Source organism: Brassica rapa, chromosome A01 (genome assembly GCF_000309985.2).
Source record: "Brassica rapa cultivar Chiifu-401-42 chromosome A01, CAAS_Brap_v3.01, whole genome shotgun sequence".
NCBI classification, from domain to species: Eukaryota; Viridiplantae; Streptophyta; class Magnoliopsida; order Brassicales; family Brassicaceae; genus Brassica; species Brassica rapa.
The window spans coordinates 23,533,331-23,552,853 of NC_024795.2; the positions used below are offsets into that span (position 1 = coordinate 23,533,331).

General features: G+C 33.5%; 1 protein-coding gene across 2 annotated transcripts; it reads right to left on the reverse strand.

Moving 5' to 3' along the window:
* Positions 1 to 11,381: 11,381 nt before the first annotated feature.
* LOC103838007 (transcription factor TCP18) lies at positions 11,382 to 18,054 on the reverse strand. Of its 2 annotated transcripts, none has more exons than XM_009114426.2 (6): positions 17,808 to 18,054; positions 17,649 to 17,689; positions 16,817 to 17,546; positions 16,609 to 16,704; positions 15,859 to 16,292; positions 11,382 to 15,550 (listed from the first exon to the last, which is right to left on the reverse strand). In XM_009114426.2, the coding sequence occupies exons 3-6, from the start codon at positions 17,508 to 17,510 to the stop codon at positions 15,491 to 15,493; spliced, it is 1,284 nt and encodes a 427-aa protein (XP_009112674.1). In that variant the 5' UTR covers positions 17,511 to 17,546; positions 17,649 to 17,689; positions 17,808 to 18,054; the 3' UTR covers positions 11,382 to 15,490. The 2 variants fall into 2 exon arrangements, with proteins under 2 accessions (XP_009112674.1, XP_009112665.1); XM_009114417.3 differs by having other exon boundaries at positions 11,382 to 15,553.
* Positions 18,055 to 19,523: the final 1,469 nt, after the last annotated feature.

Consider the following 19,523-nt stretch of genomic DNA (forward strand, 5'->3'; position numbering starts at 1 on the left):
TCTGTCGATGCCTCGGAACACAGTCGCAGCCGGTACTGATGTTTGATTGTGAATCAGGTTGTTCCTCTGTTTCCACACGTGGTAGACCATAGTTTGTGACGCTAGCTTCCTTAGCAGTTTTAGCTTTGAAGATGTGGCAACTCTGATCCAAGAAAGCAATTCGGACCAGTTTGCAAAAGGCGAAGCAGGTGGATGGCAGCGGATGAAGATCTCCCTCCATATGGCGACGCTGTACTCACAGGAGAGTAGGAGATGGTCTCTGGTTTCGTCGAAGTTGGAGCAGAAGGGGCAGGATGAAGTGATAGGTAGCCCCCATGCTGCGAGCCTGGAACGTGTTGGTAAACGATCGTAGTTTGCGACCCACATGTTGAAACTATGCTTGGGAATTGCTCCTTTGAACCATACGACGTCCACCCAGCTTTGTGAAGCTTGTCTCGGCCTCAGTACCTCCCACGTTGTTGAGGACCTGAAATCATGAAAAGTAGAGTCACCAGCAACCCAAACAAACTCATCCTCAACATCAACAGGTAGTGGCAAATTAATAGTAGTGAGGTAAGCATGTAGGTCAACTTCCCTTTGCGAGCGGGGGTGAGGTAGATTCCATCTTGATCTCGTGACTGTGTCAGCTACCATCGCGGTTGTTCTAACTCGGAGGGATCTTGGACCTGCGTCGCCAATGAAGCTTCTTAGCTGGCCCAACGGAGTCCAGACGTCGTGCCAAAAGCTAGTGTTCTTCCCGTTCCCTAGCTGACTTTTACAGAATCGAAGCGCTAGAGGCCGAAGGTCCAACAGTTTCCGCCAAGCCCAAGAGTCTGTTGGAGCCGCATTTATTGTCCAAAAAGATTGCCCTGTCAGGTGCGTACTCTGGTGCCAGTCTACCCATAGAGAGGGTGTGTTTGACAGTAGCAGCCAAATAAACTTTAAACATAGGACCTGATTCCAAATCAAATAACTCCTCAGGCCTAAACCCCCTTCCTCCTTAGGCAGGCAGACAGTTTTCCAGTCAACCTTTGCAATGCTTCTTTTCTCCAAACTACCGGACCATAGGAAACGGGAGCAGAGAGACTCAATTTGGCGTATACAACCTTTTGGCAAAATGTAGGCCGATGTCCAGAAAGTAACCGTTCCAAAGATGACGGTCTTGAGCAACTGTAATCTACCGGCGAAAGATAGAAGTTTAGCCGACCAAGACTGAAAGGACATGTTAAGCTTGACCATAAGAGGGACATACTCAGATATTTTTAGCTTGCGGCTCATCAACGGGAAGCCAAGATATCTAATAGGGAGAGTACCATAAGGGAAACCATAGCTAGTTATAGCAGCGGTTTCACTTTGGTCCACCCCCGAGATAAACAGCTCCGTTTTGTTGTTATTCATGCGAAGACCTGACCAAGAAGCAAAGTCATCCAAAGATTCATTCCTTGAAAAAATAATATTTGTCTTACAATTCGTGAGCTCTATAACAAGAAAGTATTTAAACTTGATTTGTTTTATATGTTCGTAATATATAATTACATATTGTATTATTTTGTTTAAGTATTTGTTCGTTTGACCAAAAAAGAAAGTGTTTGTTCGTCTGATCATGTATATCAACACGAGCACTACTGGTGGGGCAAATGTCAGCCACGCAATTAAAGGGAGGTGAAAACCCCACTCAAAGGTGTTGGCCGGTGTGCAATAACTTATCCCTTCCATGTTTATCACAAAATCACAACAAATATGCGTCAGCATCTTCAATTAGAACTCTTTTAATTAATAAACCTAAATTTAAACCGCAAGTGAGCCTGATTAGGAGTATATATATCACCGCAATAGCTAGTTTTTTAAAAAAAAAAAAAATTTTACGGGAGTACATATAAATTTAGATGAGGTCTATTTCATTTTCTAGAGCTTACATCAAATAAACCGCCAAATACGTAGCAGAATTTATGAATTTTGTTATACTCGGATCTCTCCTGACTGGTAGTTTTTTTAAACAAGATTGATGTAAAATAAATATATGTTAGATACGGTCCTTATGTTAAATGTGTAAAGTTCTAATGTAATGTGTGTTGGATCTATATCCTAGTCCGTCACAATTGTAAAGTGCAGTTCATTATTACGATTCACCACGTAGCTTATCCTCTACTTGTTGCGAAACACGTGTTTAAGTCTTAACACTCACGAACCAGATGAAATCGACCAGGTTGGGTTAGAGATAGTGGACCCAAGTTGCCAATTGGCTTCTAATCAACTTGATCTTTAATGTGTCAACCAAACAATAACACAACACGAACGGTGACTGGTAAAAGGAGGGGCCCATCGAGTTTTTCGATTTTTATTTTGTTTGTGAAACTCTGACTCAGTCTCTCTCGTCGTTCATTTTATATACTTATTGTTACGATAGCTATGTATGAAGAAGTTGATATGATTTTGGGTATTGATTAGCCTATTGTGTTCGCTTAATTAATTACATAAGGGACTGCAAAAAATTACTACGAGCAATTGTTTCTTGTTGTTTTCTCATCTATAAAGCAATCGAAGTTTACCAATTTTTTTAATTGGGCTATTAAGAACTGAATCAAGCTTGATGATGAAGAAGATGGAGCTGAGTTTAGATGAAGCTTAACGATAAAAGTTTGTTATTCACATTAAACTTACTTTACAATAATAACATAATCTCACTTATATAGCAAATGAGATCATACAAGTAAACCGGTAACTAGAGTAAACCAACATTAAACCGGAATAGTAAACCATCTATCCTAAGATGCCCCCCTCAAGTCTTTAGCTTCTTTGTCTGGTTGAAGGTAAAGACTTGAAAGTGAAAATCTTCGAAGGAGAGAGTGAAATGGTCCGGGATGAAGCGCCTTCGTTAGTATATCTGCAAGTTGGTTGACCGTAGAAACATGTATCGTCTACAAACGACCCGCCTTAAGCTGATCACGCACCGTATGACAATCAATGTCTATATGCTTTGTTCTCTCGTGGAAGACCGGGTTCATGGCAATGTGGATAGCTGATTTGTTATCACAAAATAGCTTTGCCACTGAGGTAACATCGACATGAAGATCCTTGAGGAGTTGTTGCAGCCAAATGAGTTCACAAGTAGCAAGAGCAAGACTCCTATACTCTGCTTCCGTACTGCTGCGACTAACCACAGACTGCTTCTTTGACTTCCATGAGATTAAAGAAGTACCCAAGAACACACAAAAACAAGTAACAGACCGTCTTGTATCTCTGCAAGTAGCCCAATCAGCATCCGCAAAGGCATTAAGACAAAGCTCTGTATCAGCAGGATAGAACAAACCAAGAGCAGGATCATTCTTCAAATATCGTAAAACCTTATGAGCTGCCTGCAAGTGTACATCAGTAGGAGCTGATAGAAATTGACTCAACTGATGAACTGCAAAGGTAATATCAGCTCGAGTAATGGTAAGATACATAAGACGTCCAATGAGCTCTCTATAGACTGTTGGATTAGGAAGTTGAGTACCAGAATCTTTAGACAAATGAAGACTAGGATCCATCGGTATAGTACTCAGTTTACAACCCAACAAGCCAGAATCTTCAAGCAAATTCAACGTGTATTTGCGTTGACAAACGTTAATGCCTTTTGATGATCGCGCTATCTCAAGGCCAAGAAAGAAATGAGCATTACCCAAGTCTTTTATCTTGAACTCAGAATGAAGTAGAGTCTGAAGCTGACACAAGGCATCGGAATTGTTGCTTGCGATCAAGAGATCATCCACGTAGACAAGAACAGCAACAAAAGAGGTCGAAGTGGCTTTGACAAACAGAGTATTGTCAGCTGGAGATTGAATGAAATTATCACCAAGAAGCACCGAAGAGAATCTCTTATACCACTGCCTCGACGCTTGCTTCAAACCATAAAGAGACTTGAGAAGATGACAAACAGGATTAGGCGGCAATGTAGTTCCTGGTGGAGGAGTATAGCCTTGAGGAAGGCTCATATAAATCTCCTCATCAAGGTCACCATGCAGGAAAGCATTGGAAACATCCATTTGATTCAAAGACCAACCCTTCACAGCAGCCAAACTCAACAATAACTTGACACTCGTCATCTTCGCAACCGGAGAAAACGTGTCCATGTAGTCAAGACCCTCCTGCTGCGTAAAACCTTGAGCTACCAAACGAGATTTCGGTCTTTCCTCAGTTCCATCTGCATTATACTTGATAGTGTGTACCCATTTACATCCAACAACATTCTTTCCGTGAGGAAGAGAAACAACATCCCAAGTTCTGTTTTGATCAAGAGCATCAAACTCCAATTTCACAGAACCACGCCACTTCTCAGATGCCATGGCTTGCTTGAAAGTCTTAGGTTCAGTTTCCAAGGTATAGGCAATAACAGAGTCATGGTAAGAGGGACTAAGATGATCATAAGAAAGAACAGAGGAAATGGGATATGGTGTTTTCTGGTCAGGCTTGATGGGATCCAAGGAAAAAGAGTGATAAGGAAGTAAGGCACAATGATACTCAGATAAGTAGCTAGGGGCCTTAGTCATACGCTTAGATCTAGCAATAGGTACAAAACCAGCACCAGTATCCAATGAGACCGTAGTATGAGATGAAGATGCATGATTATGTTCATTGTAACAAGAACAACAGAATTCTGTTGAGGAGTATAAGCACAAGAATAGAAGTGTAGAATGCCATTTTCTTTAAGAAGATCATGAAAAACTAGCTCAGGTGCATTATCAGATCGAATAGCTTTGACTTTAGTGTTAAATTGTGTAGAAACAAGTTTAAGAAAAGCTGGAAAACATTCTGAAACATCACTTTTATTTCTCAGCATATAGATCCAAGTCATTCGTGTACAATCATCCACCAAGGTAAAAAAATAACGAAATCCTTCTACAGACTCTGTACTAAAAGGTCCCCAAACATCTATGTGAACTAAATCAAAAGGATGCGGAGACAAGCTGTTATGAGAAACAAAAGCTAACCTCTTTTGCTTAGCTAATGGACAAACAGTACAATGAGACTCTTTTGAAGGCGAGACAGACTTGAAAGTAGGTAAAGCTGGAACAATGTTTTGAAAAACTGCAGAAGACGGATGTCCTAAGCGAAGATGCCACAAATGCGCGTCATGTAAGAGAGAGCCACAGAAAAACGTTGCAGGTGTTGATGTTGAGAGGGATGGCAACTCAAGAATGTATAGATTGTGATAAAGATTACCCCTCCCAATCATCAATCCCTGTGTAAGTTCCTGTATGAAGCAGCTATTAGCAAAGAAATGTGCTGAACAAAATAACGTGCTTAATAGCTGACTTACACTAATCAAGTTGAATTTAAAATCTGGAACATGAAGAACATTATGCAAGATCAAAGAATCAGTGATATGAATCATGCCAGTATGAGTAATAGGTACTTTACTACCATTGGGCAATGTAACAGTCACATTATGAACTGGTGTTAATTCTGTAAACATCGCTAAATCTGAGCAAACATGACTAGAGGCCCCACTATCTATAATCCAAGCATCACGAGGCAAAAAAGAATGCATTGAAGAGAGACAATGATCTCGAAATGTAAGGTCCAAATGATTATATTTCAGGGTAGTAGAAGGAAAAGGAAAGTTACCAGACGAAGAGGTAGTAGCCATGACACCATGTTCGGTAATAGTAGCTCTGGAAGAAGAAACTTGAGGCTCTGGAACTCGAACTTGAGAGTTGAATTGGGAAATCAAGTGTTGGATCTGTTGGGGTGTAAACTCCTGAAGGACAGTACTATTCCCACCACTTGTGACATGAGGAAGACCACCAGTATAAGGAGACATATAAGCAGAGGAACCCGGAGCAGAATGAACATTAGCAATCGCATTCGCCTGTTGAGAAGCAGTAGGAAGCTGCAGTTGTTGTACAGGACGAGATTGTTGCGGTTGCTGATTCTTCTGAAAAGATTGATTCTTTGCACCATAACCAGAACCACCATTCTTATAACCCGGGGGAAAGCCAATGAGCTTAAAACACTTTTGAACAGTGTGGCCACTCTTCCCACAATGTGTACAAACAGGACGCTGATTCTGCCTCAAAGTATTATAAGCAGCAATATAGGCATTGTTCTCAATAGTCGCCAAAGAAGAATCAGGATATGAACTTGCCGCAGGAGTCAAAGTTTGAAACGCCACACTATCAATCTTGGTAGAAGGCTTGAGAGCTCGTTGACGTTCATCCTGAGTCACAATATTGAATGCTTCTTCAATCGTCGGTATAGGCTTCAACATCAAGATATGTCGACGAGTTTGCTCATAAGACTCATTTAAACCCATAAGGAACTTCGTGACTCGACTACGCTGCTGCAATTTCTCCCAAAGACTAGCTGCATCACACTCACAACGACCACACGTACACACTGGCAGCTCCACATAATTCTTATGCTCTTCCCACAATGTCAACAACTCAGTATAGTAAGCAGAGACATCCATAGCACCTTGCTCTATCTTACTCAGTTTCTGCTCAAGATCATAGACTCTCGGAGCATCATCTTGTTTAAAACGAGATACAAGATTATTCCAAATGCCCTCAGCAGTAGAGATAAACAAGAGACTTTGACCAATCTTTTTAGAAACTGAGTTCATCAACCAAGTCGCAACAATGTCATTGCATCTAGACCACACACCATAATCATGATGCGTAGGAGAAGGACGAAGAATTGTACCATCAATGAATCCAAGTTTGTTGCGAACGTTGAGCGCCATACGAACAGAACGCCTCCAAGAATGAAACTCCGATGCCGTCGTTAATCGATCCGAAACAAGGACAAGGCCAGGATGATCAGTGTTATGTAGATAGTAGGGATTCTCATATTGATCAGTCCTGAAACGAGACGGATTCTCAGCATCCGGAGGAAGATTCGATCCTGATTCATGAGTCGCCATCGCGCAAAGTAGAATCAAAATCAAGAAACAAGTCGAAACGATCAAAAGAAGAGAGAATCGTTCGAGAAAGGTCAATCAAAAGGAAAGCGAAAAGAGAATGAAGAGGAAACAGCTCAAAACTCCATGAAAAAGCTCCACGATTGCCGTGAACAAGACGAAAGCAAATCGGGAAATTAGCATCATCGGAGCACTCATCGGAAAGAGAAGATGAAGCGGAAGATCACTGTGAATGCTCTGATACCATATTAAGAACTGAATCAAGCTTGATGATGAAGAAGATGGAGCTGAGTTTAGATGAAGCTTAACGATAAAAGTTTGTTATTCACATTAAACTTACTTTACAATAATAACATAATCTCACTTATATAGCAAATGAGATCATACAAGTAAACCGGTAACTAGAGTAAACTAACATTAAACCGGAATAGTAAACCATCTATCCTAAGACGGGCGTATCCATTAATTAATAATCTCTTTTAGTCCAATAGTCCACCCTTGATTCTCGATAAAAAATAACGTATCATTCACATATAAAAACACCTAACACTTTACGTGGGTGGTTAGCCATTTTAATTAAGGTTAATTAATTAGAACATTAAGGGACGCTAAATGTAGTTGACCGGAACGACCTGTATTTCTTTATTAACCCACTAATCAAGTTTGATTTTCCGTTTATTTTATTATTTCTCAAAGTCATTACGAGTAGTACCCCTATCATATTACCAAAAGCTCTAAAACACGATATGCTTATGCATAAATAACAACATTTTCAACAACATTGGTGGAATATGAATGCTAAACTATTAAATTCAAATAGTTTGGTACATATAATTAACGAAGAAGAATCGCTGTTGAACGGGAGTTAGGAAGCACGATATCAGGAGTGTTAGGTAGCCTCCCCCTACAAAAGAAAAATGTTTACTTCAAACAAAACAATATAATTCCCCGGACAAAGGTAATAATACTATTATATTACTTTTGCGCTTGATTATTCGGGCTATCTTCATTTTGTCATCAGTATTAAACTAATACAATTTTTCTATTAAATATGTAAAAAGGAACCAAATATGTGAATCTTCTTTTTTTTTCTTTTTTTTTTGTCACAAATATGTGAATATTCTTATTAGTACAATTTTCTTGTAATTTTGTTGTATTATTAATTTGCTAATTTTTTCAGACTTGTTTTATATTAATTCCAATATTACTATATGGTATATATATACTATAAACTAGTAGAGAATCACAACCACATCTATAAAAGATATTATCCAGATAATCAGGTATGTTGAATTTCTATAATATTATTTGAGAAGTAAGTTTCTTTCGTGTCATATTCACGCTCGCATTAATTCTCACGATGGTTGATTACAAATGTACTTTTAATAAATTTAAAATATTACCATTAAATTACCATTATTAAATTTATTTTCTTTTTTTATTTGGTATTTTCTGTTAATTAGATTTTAATTTAATTACTTTTTTATTTTTTTCCAATAATATATATAATAAAAAAATTACAATTTATAAAAACAGATTTTTAATAATATTTATATATAACGTGATTTCATTAAAAAAAGAAAGTTAATAAAAATAAGATACCATCGAACCTTAATATTTTTTTCCATTAGTTATTTTTTCACCGACATGGATCATCTATTTTGGAGAGTCAATCCAAGGATGGATGATCACCAATTTGCATGGATATTATGGTATATATAGAAAGGTCGGAATAACAAAGTGTTTAGTAATCTGGATATTGATCCAAGGAACACACTGAAAACAACAAAATTGGAATCAATACTTTGGGTTGAGGCACATGTAGTAAAGGATCAAACGAGGGAGCATCAAGTACATAACAGACCTACAATACCGACTTCAGGACGATGGTGCTTCATAGATGGTTCATGGAAAGATAAAGACTTATTTTCATGGCAAGGCTGGTATAGCACTTTACTGGGGTTTGATGGTTTATTAGGGGCAAGGAATGTAAGGGCATATCTTTCACCTCTACATTCGGAGGTGGAAGCATTAATTTGGGCAATGGAATGTATGAAAAATTTAAGACAGTTTCAGATTACGTTTGCAACGGATTGTTCTCAATTGTTGAAGATGGTTTCAAAACCAGAAGAATGACCAACATTTGAAAGTTACCTGGAAGACATTAAGCTTTTAAAAAGAAGTTTCCTCAACTGAGACATAGTTCATCATGTACCCCAGACAGAGAACCTACGGGCGGATAGCTTAGCACACAGTGCTAGGAAACAATCGTTTTTCGTCGTTCACATGGATGCAGAGTTACCAATTTGGTTTACATAGTCAACATGAGTCCGTAAGTGTTTGTTGTAGAAAAGAACAAAAATAATCTTGATACTAAAATAATAAAATAAAAAAAATATTATTTTATAATAATATTTTACTAAGTTTATAGATATAAATTATGGACACCTCAAAACATATTCAAGTAAAGGTAAAATTCAAATAACTTTAACAATTTATTTCTTTTGTAAAATATATTTGTATGATATTTAAAATATTATCTTTATATTTTTATATTTAATTTTTAATCAATCCACACTTTAGTTTATTTTTTCTATTTGATTCTCAAAATAAAAATATATTATGTTATACCAAATCTCACTAATATATATATATATATACTCTGAACAACTAACCTAAATATAAATTTAAAAAATCATCAAAATATTAATATATTTAAAGAAACAAAATAGTATGGTTGAATTTCAAATAAGTAGATATTACATATACAAAATCACATATCTAATTTAAAAAATATTATATTATTAATATAAAATAAACATATAAATTATTTAAATTATTTAAATTGAAAGTTATAATATATTTATTTTTAAATATTTATATCCATGCATGAATATGGAAAATCATCTAATATAATTAAATTATTAAACTGAGGAGCCGAGACTATTATGCATTATTGTTTCATTTGAGATATCATCATGCAGAGGATGATCAAATCTGTGGGCTTTGGGTCACGTTAACAGTCCTATACATCTAAAATTGATTAACGTTTTGGGCCTATTTATTTCAATTGCCATACCTACCATATTGACCCATTGTGGCCACTGGATATCGTGTTCTGTTTTTTTTTTAACTAAATGGCTAAACATAAAACCACTTTAGGTTTTAGGAAGATGTGTGATATGATGTGCCAAAGAAATGAGGACTTGTAATCAGTCGTGTCTATGCTTCAGCTCATCAGTTATTAAGTACTTGATTATTTCAAAATTAAGGTACTTGTTAATCCAAAAAGTCAAAAAACATGCAGAAAATCAAATTTATATCAAGCCCCAAAAATATATAACCAAGCAGATACAATCCAAAAGGAAAAATTAACAAAGTAGATACAATATCAAACGTCTGTCCTTGAGCTCAGTTAGGACTTTTAGTGCATATTTTAACAAAAATATCAAACGTGCGATTTATCCTTGTTAATAGGAAGTTTTAATTTGTTTCATCGGTTTTTGTTTTATTTTATATAATGTTACCATCATTTTTTCCATTTTTCCTTTATGCATGTCCAGTTGTTATAATTGGGTGTGTGTTTGTTATGTAACTGCAGAAAACATCATGACAATCGTATTCAAATTGTAAGCAAAGGAAATTACAAAATGAAAAAAAAAACTAACTTGATTCAAAGTCAAAATTTGTGTGCAGAGACGAAAAGAAAAGGAGTATTTAACCATAATGACATGTACTATATAGAGAATCAGAAAAGGAAAGTCTCGAACACCGATACCGGAAAAAATTCTACTATAATCTTCTGTGATCTCCAATCCGAAGAGATTATGGGCTTAAATTATTAGAAAGAACCAAATTTAAGTTGAAAAGAAAAGCCATGAAAACAATGCTAATGCTAAATATCACCGTGAACAAAGTGAGGCGGGTTCATTAATATGATTGATATTAAGTTTAAAACTATACTTACGCTTCTTTTTTTCAAAAGAACTATACATATATTAACCTAATGAGCCACTCACCAAGGAGAAATGCGATGACTGTTTGGCAACTGAAAAAAAAAGATAAATTAAATGAGCCACTTCCCATCTAATACCTACGAATGACTCGCTTCACCATTTTGAACCAAACAACAACAAAAATCTTTACTTAAAAAAAAAACAGAAAAAATCAAGAATGTTTGCCGGAAACCCCTAAAAATCCGCCATTGATGCAGGATGCGTACATTTTTTTTCTCCACTCCTACTTGTAGGGTTGGTATCTATTGTTCAAAGCCACACACTCTCTCTTACTAGGGCTTTGAATTATAGTAGGGTTTGAAAGCATAAGAGAGAGAAAGAGAGACAATGTCAGGTTAATTAATTTGCAGTTTCTGGGTCTCATTCTCTTATATATACTTCTAGATCTGTATCTCTAACTAGTACATCGAAGGTCGGATTCGTTAGTTTTTGTTTTGTTTTTGGTGATGACAGTCAAAGTTCTGGTTTCTCGCTATCCAGATCTAGGGCTTTTTTGGTAACTCAGATTTAGGTTTTTTTTTTGGTTTCATTCATCAGTCTCGTATTATCTTCTAGTTTTCTCTCTATCAATAGGTTTTTTACAGCTTTGCCGAGTGGAATTGAGAAGAGAAAATCTTGCATATCCATTTAATTCTTGTTTTGTTCTGCTTAATTACCTCTTAACAGAGTTTTTTTCTTGATAAGGAGATTGATTAATCCCCTTTAATTCTTTCAAATTGATTTTTTGACGTTTCCACAGTCAACAAGATAAATTATAGAGTATGACTAATTAACAGTTACGTTCTGTTAGTTCTCTAATTACTCTTCAGTAGTCTTCACCACGTATTGTTATTTTAATTATTTTCGGATTCCGTAGATTTTTCTTTCTTGTCAACTTTTGAATTCCAGAGAGATATTACATCTTGACAAATGGGGCCACTTTATATTATATTTCAACTTTTGCTGTTCTTCTCATATAAGTCGATTTTGTATTTCTTTTTTCCTCTGAGAATAATGTAACCTAGTGGTTTAAGAGAATCCTCTAAATTTCCTTCTCCTTTCCTCTAAGAACAACGTAAACTTACTAGTGCTTTGCTTATTCATAATCATAAACATCGTCCTATATTCTAATACTCACTAGGTCTGTTCAAAACAAACCCAAAAATTCTTTTGATAAATTATATTTTGAATTCTTTTATGTGGAATGGTGTCTACACAAGTACTGCATTATCATTGTGTTTACATGTTTGGCACTCCACTTGCGTTCCACTTCACAGTATTAGGAAATGGACATGTTTTGGTCGACTAGTTGATATATAATTGTCGATTAGTTGATGTAAGAAGTAAGATATATATTTACATTGATGATGCGTCATGAAATGTTTAAAAGATTATAAATGTTTTTAATATATGCATAACTTTTTGTAGAATTATTTGTTTTTATCTTTTCTCAATTATCTGTTTACTCATTTAACATATGTTCTCCTTTCGTAGAATTTCATTTTAATCACTTCTAATACATGTTTCATATTCCTTTCTCTAAAGAATTGATCGACACTTCGTTTCTACGACCTCTTCTAATTCTTTGTTATAGGACCTATTCTTCCATTTTACTGATTACCTGGAACCAATTACAATAAAACAAGCTTTGCGTTTAAACAATACACATAATATTTTTCCCTATATCGTCTCTGTTATGTTTGATATTATTGTAACTCATGTAATATTTATGTCTGTTTATATGTTTAGCATTGCGGTTCACATGACTTTACAAATATATAAATATATGTTTTCATTTTCTTATAATTGATGTATGTAAATTAAAAAATTATCACTGCAAGAAAACATGGTTGTCTAAAGTAACATTATTGTAACTCATGTAATCCGATTTGACCATTCATTCTTTTCATAGAAGTTGAACTAGTTTTAAGACAAGTGCTTAAAGAAAATCAAATTTTAGCCAATGGCACGTGACCCCGTTGGTCGTAATGTAGACACCCATATAGAACAATAAAATATTACAAAAAAAAATGTTACATAAAGATTACACTTCCATAAAAAGAAATGAATGGTCAAATCGAATTAATTAAATATTGAGTTTTCGTAATTGTAGTTTCCCTAATTCCCATAATATAAATCTCTTCTCCAAACTTTTATGTTGGCATTAGCCTGCAAGTATCATGCGTGTTTGTTATTACCAACTACGAGACATTTTCAGACATATTTTGAATCATAACAGATTTACAAAATGTTAAACGGACTCTAATATTGATAGTTGAATTATGATATTATTCTAAATTGGTTCAATTTTCCGACATGGCCATAGAGTACTCCTATGTAATTATGTATTGTGCTTGCACATCGATATATATATATATATATTACAAATTTACAGTAGTCACTATCTGGGTATCAGATGCTTACATTTTTTTCAATATTTATTCTATTTCTGAATAAATTAGGAAATTTATGAGGTTGTAGATGGAATTCTAGTAGATATTTTTTTCATGTGGATGTGTTTTTTAGGAGCCACCAGAAGACCAGATAAAAATGGAGAACCAAGGTACACAACAACACATGCTACTCTAGGAAAAGCAAACTATGAAAATAATATGTATTGCAAGCATATGGTGAGTGTGGTCTGGTCAGACCTATATGTTTTATGAATAATTAAACACTTCTACGCTGGACTACAACTAACTCAACCACTAAAGGTTTGACAGAAAATCAATATATAGGTCATCTGCAAGTGGCACCAAATCAGATAAAAACTTCTTTTCCATGAGGCTATCAAACAAAGTATATTCTGTTAGCATACAAATGGAACAAGGAGAGGTTAGACCATCTCCAACTCCACTTCATTTTCACTTTTTGCTTTATTTTGAAGTAAGTTTTGCTCCAATTATACTTCATTTTTTGCTTCAAAATAAAGCAATGAATAGTATTGTTTCAAATTTGAAGATCTATTGTACATATTTTCATTTTTTTGAAAATAAACTTTTTCATTGTAAATTGGTCCTTAATTTTTATTTATTTTTATCTTTTGCAAAATTAACTATATGCTGTAATATAATCTAATTAATTTCAAAATTTTGACTATTATTTTTATCTAGTCAGATGTTTATATCGAATTCATATGTTTTTAAGAACTTTTTAAGAATCAAAGATAAACAAACTCATTTCTTACTCTAAACACGTTTGTTAATCAATTGTAGAATTTTTTTATATATATGGTGTTTTTTCATACAAATTACGATGTTTTATGTTTGTTTACTCATGTTATGTAATAATATGAGTATATTAAATTTATATGAAATAATAATTATGTTGGATCAATGTTAAAACAAAATAGTTAGGTCTAATAAGTAAATATAAAAAAGTATAAGATGTCTATTAATAATTAGTGATAAAGTGGAGATAGAATATACTTGGAATATTCATTTTATAAGAAAAAAATGAAGCAAACCGTTGGAGTGAATGTTGCTTTATTTTTTTTGTGTGGAAAAAATGAACTTTTGAAGATAAAAATGAAGTCAACCACTGTAGATGCTCTCAGTGAAACAAGTTTATTGTAGGATATATATGTTTCTGTCAGAATATATAATTTCTTATGTTTTTTTTGAACTAAATATAATTTCTTATGTTAATAGAAAACAGTTTCAACATCAGGTTCATAATCGTACTTTTGGGATGTTTTTATCAGGTTTTTATCTGTAGTTATCCAGAAACTTTTAAAACTGCAATCCTTTTATAATATATGTATATATATCACTGGTAAAAGGACAAAGTAAATAGCTAGTTTCACATCATTAAAATAAAAACTAATTAGAAAGTGATAACGTGTCTGAATAATATATCTAGATTTTTTTACACATATGAACTTGTGTGTAAACCTAAACCCACTTATACATAATAGTTATCACAGGTTGCTCTGTTTAACTAAGTTAATAACCTTGAAAGGTTTGAAGTTCTTGATTCGGGTTTAATGGACTATACTAGAATTGACGTAGATGTCTCATAAAGAGAATCAGTAGTGTGAAAGCGAATTAAACCATAAATAATATTCCCTCCATTTTTAATACTTGATTATTATTTTTTAAACTGCTTCAAATTAAATGACGTTTTATAAAACATATTAGTTTTATGTTGTTTGACCATTTATATTATAAAATTTATTTTATTATTGATTAATTTGAGGATAGATGAATACTTAATAAAAATATAAATAAACGCTTTCTTTAATTTATGTGAATAAGTCTAAAATCTCATTTACTTAAAGAAAACGGAGAGAGTAGCTTTCTTCACCACTTGACACAATTTCTGAATCCATGAAGACAGAGACGATTGCCCACAAAGTAAAACACACACATATTGTTACTTTAGTTTTATTTTGGAATGAAGAACAAGCACATATATTAACGAAATTGGGTTTAATGCTATGCATATAAGGTTCCACACGAACTATAATTAAACAAAATATTATATAAAAGGCATTGATTGTTTTACATCGATTTAATATATGACAAGAAAGTGAAGTAAAAAAGCTTCATAAGACTCACATATACACAAATTATTATATATTAATTTGAGAAATTAACGGTAATTTATATCATTATTACATATTATGATAGTTGTACAAGAAGTGATGAACATCCCTAACCTGTTGCTGCTGCTGCTGCTGCAAGGAACGTAACAAAACAAAAACAAATTGATGAAATTTTGCAAAGAGATAATATAATCAACTGAAAAACGGCGCCTTTCCATTATTTTTTTATATGGAACTAGATGATAATTATAAATAACCAACCCACAATACATAAAATGAACAGATAATCTCATTATATAGTATTAACTAATCAGTACTTTTGGTACTTAGGGATTTGAGGTAGCCTACAAAAATTGAATCTACTATAGAAACAAACAAAAAAAAAATTTCTTAAAAATATGTAATGAAATGTGACTTGTAGATATAGAATAAGTTACCTCTATGGAAGTAGCTGCACCTTGGCTGCGATGGGGAGTAAGCATTGGAAATGATGAATTCAATTGGCTGATCATATTATATGATTCTTCGGAAATGTGATCTTTTTTATTCACCACAAAATCGTTGTAAACTGCGAAACGATTGTTCTTGCAAAGTTCTTCCATATTTTCTCCGCAGGGCGTCACCTCAAAAGAAGTAGTCCAATTAACACCAGAATTATTATTCTTTACTACCTCATCATGCTGATTATGAGCTTCTACTTCTTCTACGGCATTTACTTGTGGTCGTCTTCTCTTCATGATCTTCTCCATTGTTCTATCCTTTGCTCTCTCTCTTGCTTTGGCTCTGGCATCTTTAGACATCTCCTTCAAAATGGGCGTTCGCTGCGACATCTTTCTCTTCCCTCTCATTGTTCTCCCATCCACCTTATTTTCTACGAAATGATGAATATAAATATGAAAAATAACACAAAGAAGAGACAACATATATTATATGTTAGCTTATTTCATATTTCATATGTTATACGAGTTTCGACATGAAAATTTGTTACAATTTCCATTTCCTTATCAAATTGTTTCAGTTTCTTCTATTTGTATCAATAATTGTAAAAACATGTTTATGTATCTAGTAAAATATTTTTAATATCAATACAAATTGTCTTTTTTCGAAAAATATATATAAAACTATAACTCTTTGATAGAAAATTGAAACTGTAACTATAAAAAGTTGGCAACGGTTAACGTACGTACCGGTCATGCTAGTATTGCTGCCTCTATCCTCGACTGTCCACACAGATGCAAATTCGCATAGATCAGACGATGTCTCCGTTGATCCTAACGCCGGTCCTTGGTTAATTTCGAAACTCAGAGTTTTAGATTAAGCATGAAGAAGATCAAATCTTTTCATAAGAAAATGAAAACATTAGTATACTTAAAACTAGAAAGAATGTATACGTACGGGTTTGGGAGTCATCTCCGCTGCTGAATCCGCCGTGTTTAAACTGGTTAGAAAGGCTGTTGGCGATCTTTATGATCTCGGGTTTGGCTTGTGTGAGCAACCATTCAACGGTCTTGCTGGCTTTGTCGAATCCAAGCATGTCTTGTAAGCCAAACAATTCTTTGGCGACATCTAGAGAGAGTCTCATTCTACGATCTCTTGTCCCCTTAGCCGTTTTGATCTTGCTGTGCCGGTCCGTTCTGCTTGGTTTCTTGGCATTTTTCATTTTCGGGTCTTGAGTAGTTGAGATTCTCTGGGAGTCTTCGTTGTGTGTGGTTATGGTCTCCGACGGCTCAATGAGTTGGGATTCATCAATGGTGTTGTTCAAAGGAAGAAGGGATGGATGATGATGGTCATTGATGCTTATGGTTTGGTTATCATTATGGGCAATGTTTTGTGGGAGGAAAGAGGGGAGGAGAGAAAAATCCTGGACGAATTCGAATTGAGAAAAAGGAGAAGCTGCTTGTAGGAATTGATGATGATGGTCAAGATGATTGTTTGATGTGTTGGAATTGGAGTGAATCAAGAGGTCGTTAATGGAAGAGGAAGGGCTAAAAGGGAGTAATGGTTGTGAGCAATAATTGTCATTATAAGGGAATGACATGTAGTCTTCATTGATGGTGCTTGTAGTACTGAAAGTCTTGTTGTTGTTCATGTCCTTTTGGATGTTTTGAAGCAACAAAATTAAAACCTAAAACAAAATTTTGAGAATGACACTTGTACCAAAACCTTCTTCACACGCACCAAAAAGAGAAAAAAATGAGAGAAAGCATAAAATCAAAGAGAAGATTACTGTTCCAATGACGAAGACAATCAAAACTTTTCTTCCTTAGCCTGCGAAATCAAGAAAAAATGAAAGAAGGAACAGTAATAGTGATTAGGCAGATAGTACAATATGTCTTTGTTCAAGAGAATCTATGTCTAAATGTGTGGAGTGAGAGAACGAGAGTACCTTTATCGAAGTAAAGGACTAATGGTTGAGAAAGACAACACAGGCAATGTACTTAAATAAGTCTATGTGCTATGAACTAGAATGGAGAGAGAGAAAAAGATAAATTATAGAGAGAGACAGCTATAGAGAGAGAGGCCGAGAGATATCATAATGGAGAAGGAACAACATCAATTTGAGAGGAGAGTATGCTTTTGAAGAGGAAATTATTTTCTTTACTTTTGCTTAATTTTCTTCTTATTGGCATGAAAAGAAGTATATATTCGTTTTGTTTTTGTGAAATATGATGATAAATCTCCTTTATATTTAGTTCTGGGGATTGTTTTAAGAGAATAGATAGGACCCTATCTTTGTTTATCTTCTTAGATTTCTTTGAGATATTTCATTAATACAAATTAGCTAAGAACTCAAAAATAAGTCTTTGATATCTATCAAAAATAAACAATTAGAGATTTATATCTATATTTATGTCTTTACAATTAATATGAAATCAAAATATAGATATACATCATCTAATCTACTAAACTTATCTTTGAGCTATCACAATAATATTTTCTATTAACTTCATAGGATATTTTTCTAATTTGGGTTAAATGTGTGTTTGTTGATAAATCATATATTTGATGATTATATTAACCTTACAGTTTTACTGAAAGTATCTTTGGTACCAATAAAAGTGACCCATGGAGTTTAGTTAAATAAACTCTATCAACTTAATTATATCATTTAGCATATTTTAGTTAATTAAGATAATTATAATAAAATGACAAAACGAAGGCAATGAAATTTAGTTCAATGGAAATGAAAGCTATTAAAAAGAGTTAGATATAAAGTTTTATTTTCATATTAAGAAGATCATCAAAATTATAAAATTTGAATACAAAATAAATAAAATAAAGTATTCACAAATCAGAGAATCTACTCTATTAAAATAGAGTCTTATTTTTATCTACTGTAAAATGTGGTTAGATCAATTCACAAGAAATCCAATATATATTACTTAATATTTAAAGAAACATGGAAAGGATATTATTCTCCTACATTGTAGATTTTTGTGACCATGATCTTAACAATAGTTTGGTAAATATTATATATTTAAATATTTAAATAGTAAATACATTTATTTGACAAATATATACTTCCTCCGTCTCTAAAAGATCCATGTTTTAGAGAAAAAAAATTGTTTCAAAAAGATACATTTTTTACATTTTCAATACATTAATTAATGAAAAATTGTATTTTTCAAAAAATACAATCATGTTTAATAAAATCTCATTGGTTAAAAGTTATTGGAAATAGTTAATTAATAAAAACAATGTATTGGAAAATACAATTTTATATGACAATTTTATATGTTTTCTTAATAAATGTGAAAAAAATATAACATGGATCTTGTAGGAACAGAAGGAGTATTTGGTTTACATAATCGTAGGTATATCTATATATTATATAATTATTGTAAAAAACATTTTACATAAATTTTCGCATCTATATATATACATAATATTTTGGGATCCCGTATTTTATTTGAAATAGAAAATATTGTTATAAAAATGTAAAAATAGTAAAAATTACGATTTAAAAAAAAAATAGAATATGATCGAGGTTTAAATTATTGTAACAAAAAATAAATTTCACATATATTTTAGTTATATAATATATAATAATAAAATCAGTTACATTACTATTAATTTAAATTTTGTAATAAAATGATAACAA